Source organism: Miscanthus floridulus, chromosome 5, assembly GCF_019320115.1.
Source record: "Miscanthus floridulus cultivar M001 chromosome 5, ASM1932011v1, whole genome shotgun sequence".
NCBI classification, from domain to species: Eukaryota; Viridiplantae; Streptophyta; class Magnoliopsida; order Poales; family Poaceae; genus Miscanthus; species Miscanthus floridulus.
The window spans coordinates 70,938,514-70,946,276 of record NC_089584.1 but is presented as its reverse complement, the minus strand read 5'-3'; the positions used below and the strand labels follow the sequence as shown (position 1 = coordinate 70,946,276).

The 7,763-nt window shown below is 50.2% G+C and overlaps 1 protein-coding gene across 1 annotated transcript; it reads left to right on the top strand.

The window, feature by feature from the left end:
- The first annotated feature begins 3,469 nt into the window (after positions 1 to 3,469).
- Positions 3,470 to 7,669, top strand: LOC136452319 (uncharacterized). Its single transcript, XM_066452936.1, has 2 exons — positions 3,470 to 4,739; positions 4,976 to 7,669. The coding sequence occupies exons 1-2, from the start codon at positions 3,491 to 3,493 to the stop codon at positions 5,008 to 5,010; spliced, it is 1,284 nt and encodes a 427-aa protein (XP_066309033.1). The 5' UTR covers positions 3,470 to 3,490; the 3' UTR covers positions 5,011 to 7,669.
- Positions 7,670 to 7,763: the final 94 nt, after the last annotated feature.

Below are 7,763 nucleotides of genomic sequence, written 5' to 3'. Positions count from 1 at the left end.
GCCCAAACCAATATAAACCTTGTGTCCTTTAGTGCACCATCTGGGCCTAATGCGCAACAATTATAAATTTACTAGCCGGTGTTTGTTCGAAAAACCAACACTAGTTAAGAATGATATTCTTCCTCCATTAGAGTTCTCAGATTTAGAACAATGCAGAGAATGCATAAAAGAAAAGTATGTAAAGAAAATTAAGAAAGATGCCAAACGAAGCGTAGGAATTTTATAGATTATTCACACAGACATCTGTGTTCTGTTTCCTGTAAAGAGTGGATGGTTATGATTTATTCATAATATTCACAGATGATTACTCCCGTTATGGCTACATTTATCCAATCAAAGAAAGAACAGAAGCATTGAATAAATTTAAGATATTTAAGGCAGAAGTTGAAAACCAACACAATTTAAAGATTAAGATAGTCAGGTCCGACCGTGGAGGGGAGTACTACGGTCGGCATACCTCATATGGCCAAGTTTCTAGACCTTTTGCAAGGTTCTTACAGGAGAAAGGCATAGTAGCCCAGTATTCTACACCGGGCGAACCTCAACAGAATGGAGTAGCTGAAAGACACAATCGTACCCTAATGAATATGGTGCGCAGTATAATAAGTTACTCCACCTTACCGTTGAGCCTATGGATGGAGGCGTTAAAAACCACCATTCATATTCTCAATAGAGTACCAAGTAAGTCGGTGCCAAAAACACCGTATGAGTTATGGACAAGAAGAGTACCCTCACTAAACCACTTATGTGTGGGGGGAGTTCTGCTAAGGCTAAAGTATTTAATCCAAACATTGGGAAGCTAGATCCTAAAATAGTAAGTTGTCATTTCATTAGCTACCTAGAAAAGTCAAAAGGTTTTTGTTTCTATTGTCTGGACAGACATACAAAGTTTGTGGAAACGAGACACGCTATCTTCCTAGAGGATGAAATGATGAGGGGGAGCATGGTAGCTCGAGAAATTGACCTTGAAGAGAAGCGGGTGTATGCGCCCACTCCAATGATTCATGAGCCATTTTTCTCACTACCTGTTGTTGCTGCACCGACAGTGCAAGATACTATGGTACCAGCACCTGTTGTTATTCCGCCTGTGGCAACAATGAATGACGATGAGGAACCTGTTCTTCAGGATCCTATAGAACCTATTGCCACACATGAGAGGGAACAACAGCCTTAAACAGAAGATGTGCCAAATATGGAGGCCCCTAGAAGGTCTCAAAGAGTTAGAAAATCAGCTATTCTTGCTGACTATGAAGTATACAACACTGAGGAATTTCAAATGGAGGATGATCCCACCTCATTTGAAGAAGCCATGAGAAGTGATCATTCATCAAAATGGCTTGAGGCCATGGAAGATGAAATAAAATCTATGAATGCCAATAAAGTTTTGGACTTGGAAATAATTCCGAAAGGAGCAAAAACAGTAGGCTGTAAATGGGTCTACAAAATAAAACTTGACTCTCAAGAGAATATAGAGAGATATAAAGCGTGACTTGTGGCAAAGGCTTTACGCAAAGAGAAGTGATTGATTACAATGAGACCTTTTCTCCAATCTCATGTAAGGATTCCTTCAGAATCATAATGGCATTAGTGGCACATTACGATTTAAAATTACATCAGATGGATGTAAAGACGATATTTCTCAATGGGGACTTAGAGAAAAATATTTACATGGCACAACTGAAAGGTTTTGTCATAGAAGGAAAATAATGAATGGGATACCGCCTAAAGAAATCCATTATGGATTAAAACAAGCTTCAAGACAGTGGTACTTGAAGTTTGATCAGACAATAAAGAATTTTGGGTTTAAAGAGAATGTAGAGGACAATTGTGTCTATGTAAAGTTTAAGAATGAGAAGTTTATCTTCCTTGTCCTATATGTGGATGATATCTTACTTGCTAGTAGTGATGTCAGTCTACTACTGAAGACAAAGAAGTTTTTGTCCTCAAAATTTGATATGAAAGATCTTGGTGAAGCTTCGTTTATTCTAGGGATCGAAATTCACCGAGATAGAAATAAAGGGGTATTAGGACTGTCACAAAAGACATACATAGAAAAGATTCTAAAGAAATTTAATATGCACAAATGTAGTCCCCCACCTGCTCCTATAGTCAAGGGCGATAGATATGGGAATTTTCAATGCCCTAGGAATCAGTATGAGATTGATCAAATGAAAATGGTTCCATATGCTTTAGCTGTCAGAAGCTTGCAATATGCTTAAGTATGTACGCGCCCTGACTTGGCATTTGTTATCGAGTTACTTGGCAGATTCTAGAGCAATCCTGGAACAGAACACAAGAAATTAGTAAAGAAAGTCTTACGTTATTTGCAAGGAACGAAAAGCCTCATAATGACGTATAGAAGATCAGATTCACTCCATATAGTGGGATATTCAGATTCTGATTGTGTGGGAGATGATAGAAAATTCATGTCTAGATATATATTCACTCTCGCAGGGGGAGCTATTTCATGAAAAAGCTAAAAGCAAACCATCACTACATCGTCCACAACGTATGCAGAGTTTATAGCGTGTTATGAGGCAACGGGGCAGGTGCAGGTGAACTGGCTAAAAAGTTCATACCCGGTTTGAAGGTGGTTGACGACATCTATAGACCACTTAAGTTATACTACGATAATAATCCGACAGTACAATATGCTCACAATAATAAGTCAAGTGGTGCTGCCAAACACATTGGCATAAAGTATTATGTTGTGAAAGATAAAGTCTGGGATCATGTCATAATTCTTGAGCATATAAGTACCAAAAAGATGCTCGCAGATCCGCTTACAAAAGGCTTACCACCCAACGTGTTCAGAGAACATGTAGCCGGCATGGGTTTAAGGGAAAGCATATAATTTCTGGACAAAAGAAAACCTAAAGTTAAGTATCTATTTTAGAACAGAGTGGTGTGTTGTAGTTGTTAAATCTATCGACAATTAACTGTGATGATGAAACATGCTCTATGCGCTAATCTGTAATGAAATGAACAAAAGTAAATGATATGAAATTGAAAGATGGTAGGAGATTAAGGGGGGATTGTTAGATTGATCTCTAATCCCAATCTGGGCCCAATGACCCAGTTGGGCCTTTGATCCGTGCCCTGATCGGAAGTGCCTAGCCCACTGTGGTTGGAGGGCCTTTGTCACACTGCGCTATATATAGAGGTGGGGGCCGACGGCTCTGAGTACGAGGTTCGCCTGAGCCGAGCTCCCCACCAAAACATAAACCCTAATCCCGATCAGAGAGGGACGCAGCCAGTGACGGGAAGCCACCAGCTGCGCCTCCCCGCTCCACGAACATCGACGACTTCATTGACCTCTTCCCCAAACGTCGCTGCTCGTGCGCAGACTTCACCGACGAACGAGATGGTGGCTTCTGGACCATCTCCCTCTGCGGTGTCAGGTTCGACACGTTCTTCTTCTATTCCTCTCTGTCCCTCTACTCTCGATATCTCATTCACAGTAAAGAGAACCCGCTAGACTTAACCCTAGATGATCTTTTCGATCTCAACACAACCCTCTCTTCGAGTTCAACCAGTCCGACGCCGCCTCCCACTCCTCCGAATCCTCCGTCGACTTCGATGCATCCTTGGACGTGCCCCCCATCGCCGCGCTGTCGGCGGCCGTCTTACAGATGGTGAACATCAAGGCGCATGTCCCCGTCGAGCCGACCTCGTCGAATCGAACTACACCGAGTGGCGCTGCTTCTTCGATGCCTTCATCAGCAAGTTCGGCCTCGGCTCCCACCTCTCTTCTCCGCCAACCGCCGATGATCGCCGTGATCGGGACTGGATCATGAAGGATCAATGCATCCTCAGATGGCTATACAATTCGGTGTCCAAGGACGTCCACGCCATCGTCCGCGTTCCTCGCGCCACCGCGTACTCCATCTGGAACTCCATCTACGACCAATTCCGGGACAACCAACTGCATCGGGCTGTCTACCTTGAAGCCGAATTCCAGAGCTTGATGCAAGGCGACATGGACATCACGGCGTACACTGGCCACCTCAAGCGCCTGGCTGACGCACTGCGCGACGTCGGGCAGCCGGTCCGCGAAACATCTCAGGTGCTCAACATGCTCCGCGGTCTCAGCCCCAAGTATCGCCATGCTGTTCCAGTGATTACCGCCAAGAACCCTCCCCATACCTTCCTTTCGGTGCGATCGTACCTCCTTCTGGAAGAGCAGTATGATCGGGAACACAGCAAGGCGACCCAGCAACACGCCCTCGTGGCCACCGGCGCCGGGCGCGCTGCCGCTCCCCAAGCTGCGGACGGCAGTTCCAGCTCCGCCCCGAAGTCGGCGCCGCACGCTCCTGCAACCGCTCCGCGCCCCGATCGTGGCCCCAGACGTGGGCGTGGGCGCGGGCGCGGTCCACCTGGCGGTTCCAGCTCGGGCGCTCCACCTCGCCCATCGAGCCCTGCCTGGACACCGGGCCTGAACCCGTGGACTTGTATGGTCCAAGCCTGGCCCATGCCTTTCCGGGTCCCAGGCGCAGGTGTTCTCGGCTCTCGCCCGGGCGCCCCGGCTCAGCAGGCCTTCTACGCCGGCGCCGCGCCATCATACGCCGGTGCCGCGCCTCCAATCCCTGGCTCTGCTCCACCGCCTTCCTCACCGGATGTCTGGAACCACCAGGCGATGCTCGCCGCTCTGGCAACATCAGGCGTGCCGTCGTCCGGACCCCAGGCCACTGAGTGGTTCCTGGACACGAGCGCCACCTCTCACATGGCGTCGAATGCCGGTAACTTCACCCGCTCCCTCCCTCTTTCTCGTTCAGCGCCAATCACTGTCGGTAATGGCGCTTCGCTGCCTGCGACTCACCAGGCCACAACGTCCATTGCCATTGCTCATTCTCCACTTCATCTAAACAACATTCTTGTGTCTCCTGCACTTGTCAAAAATCTCATTTCCGTCCGTTCTCTTACTCGTGACAACAATGTTTCAGTCGAGTTTGACCCCCTTGGTTTTTCTATCAAGGACCTGCCTACCCACACGGTGATCCCCCGATGTAACAGCGGCGGCGATCTCTACCCTGTGGCGCCTTCCTCGCCAGCGGCGTTCGTTGCTACTGCTCCCACCACCGACCTGTGGCATCTTCGGTTGGGTCACCCCGGGATGTCCACTCTTCGTCAAGCTCTCCAACATCTTGATTTTAGCTGTTCCAAGTCTGCAACACATGTCTGTTCTTCTTGTCAGTTAGGCAAACATGTTAGGCTTCCCTTTCAGACTTCTGAATCCATTAGCTATGTTCCTTTTCAAATCATACACGCAGATGTTTGGACCTCTCCAGTTTCTAGTTGTTCTGGGTACAAGTATTATCTCGTGTTAATTGATGATTTAACGCATTATGTTTGGACATTTCCTCTGCGTTCCAAGTCTGATGTGTTTGCCTGCTTATTAGCCTTCCACGCCCATGTCAGCACTCAATTTCAACTTCCTCTTATTTCCCTCCAAACTGATAACGGTAAGGAATTTGACAATCACGCACTTCAAACTCACCTCACTGCTCATGGCATTGCTGTTCGTCTATCCTGTCCCTATACCTCGTCCCAAAACGGCAAAGCCGAAAGAATCATACGCACACTGAATGACTGTGTTCGCAGTCTTCTTCTTCATGCCGAGATGCCTTCTTCTTTTTGGGTCGAGGCCCTTAACACCGCAACACATCTCATCAATCGCCACCCTTGCCAGGCCAGCGGCGATGCCACTCCTTTTCAACGCCTCCTTGGCGCGCCTCCCACTTATGATCATCTCAGAGTCTTCGGTTGCCTCTGTTTTCCCAATCAGGCAGCAACAACTCCACACAAGCTTGCTGCTCGTTCTTCAGCTTGTGTTTTCCTGGGATATCCTTCCGATCATCGAGGCTACCGCTGTCTTGACCTCAGTACACGTCGTGTTATCACCTCCAGACACGTCACCTTTGACGAACACACTTTCCCTTTTCGCTCGGCACATGTCGCTGCTGCTCCTTCTTCATCCACGGGTACTGTTCAGTATCCGACAACAGACGCTGTTGTTTTACAGGCTCCGCCACAGCCACGGCTTGCAGCTCCCCATCCTCCACAGCAGCCAGGTCCACCTCCTGCTGCATCCAGGACACCCTCGAGCGCCTCCCTGCCGGCTCAATCGCCTACACCATCGCCTGCAGCATCCTCCCCTACTGACGTGCCTGTGCAGCAATCTGCCACTGTCAGCGCGCCTGCTCACCCAATGCCCACGCGTTCCCGCGCTGGCATCTTCAAGCCCAACCCCCGCTATGCCCTCGCCACGACATCGGCTTCTGCTCCAACCTCCAGTGCTAGCGCCGCTATCTCCCCTTTGCCAACCTCGGCACGCGCTGCTCTTCACGATCCCAACTGGCACGGGGCCATGGAGCATGAATTCCGCGCTCTTCAAGCCAACCGAACGTGGCAGCTGGTTGATCGGCCTCCCGGTGCTCATGTCATCTCCGGAAAATGGGTTTTCAAACATAAGCTTCATCCCGACGGCTCTCTGGATCGCTACAAGGCGCGTTGGGTGGTGCGCGGGTTTACACAGCGCGCTGGCGTCGACTTCGGCGAAACCTTTACGCCGGTCACCAAGCCCGCGACGATGAGCACTGTGCTCGCCATAGCCGCCTCCCGCAAGTGGCAGACGCGCCAGCTCGACGTGTCCAATGCCTTTCTTCACGGCCATCTTCAGGAACATGTCTTGTGTCAGCAACCTGTCGGCTTTGTTGATGCTGAACGTCCAAACGCCGTTTGTCTCCTCGATAAATCTCTCTACGGCCTCCGGCAAGCTCCTCGGGCCTGGTTCACTCGGTTCGCCGAGTATGTCGTTCACATCGGGTTCAAGCCGACCCGGTCTGATTCTTCGCTGTTCGTTCTACGACGCGGGAATGACATCGCCTATCTCTTTCTGTATGTCGACGACATTGTGTTGACTGGCTCGTGCCCAGCCCTCCTACACCAGCTCGTCAAGCATCTGCAAGCAGAGTTCGCGGTCAAGGACCTCGGCGAGCTGCGCTTCTTTCTCGGCATCGACGTTAAGCGCACCGCTGATGGCTTCTTCTTGTCCCAGCAATGGTACGCTGAAGACATCCTGGAGCGCGCCGGTATGATGAACTGCAAGCCGACTGCCACTCCGATCGACCTCAAAGGCAAGCTCTCCGCCGACGGTCCTGCCATCGACGACGCCAAGCACTACCGAAGTTTGGCCGGGGCGCTACAGTATCTCACAGTCACACGCCCCGACCTTGCTTTCGCCGTGAACAAGCCTGTCTTCATATGCACGAACCACGCGGTCCACACTTGGCGTTGCTCAAACGTCCGTGGCGCGAGCGAGCTAGGACTGTGGCTGCGCACCTCGTCGGATCTCTCCATTACGGCATACGGACGCAGATTGGGCGGGCTGCCCACACACCAGGCGATCGATGTCAGGCTTCTGTGTGTTCCTCGGTGATGCGCTGGTATCGTGGTCATCGAAGCGCCAGCCAACGGTCTCACGCTCGAGCACGGAGGTCGAGTACCGGGCTGTCGCGGACGCCGCCGCGGAGTGCATCTGGCTCCGTCAACTTCTCGGTGAACTCCAGTGTGGCGTCACCAAGGCTGGTCACCTACTGCGACAACGTTTCAGCCGCCTACATGTCTGCGAATCCCGTCCACCACAAGCGCACAAGCACATCGAGTTGGACATCCACTTAACGCATTCAAACGGGTGATCTGCGTGTTCTTCATGTTCCAACCGAAGGGACTGCCGACTCCGACGTTCCAAGCTTTGAGCTCCA

What these genes read in the sequence shown, in the direction of transcription:
- LOC136452319 (XM_066452936.1), top strand. Translation starts at nt 3,491, where the DNA reads ATGATCTTTTCGATCTCAACACAACCCTCTCTTCGAGTTCAACCAGTC. An exon ending in TCACATGGCGTCGAATGCCG is followed by an intron (nt 4,740 to 4,975) that starts GTAACTTCACCC and finishes TTTTCTATCAAG; the next exon opens with GACCTGCCTACCCACACGGT.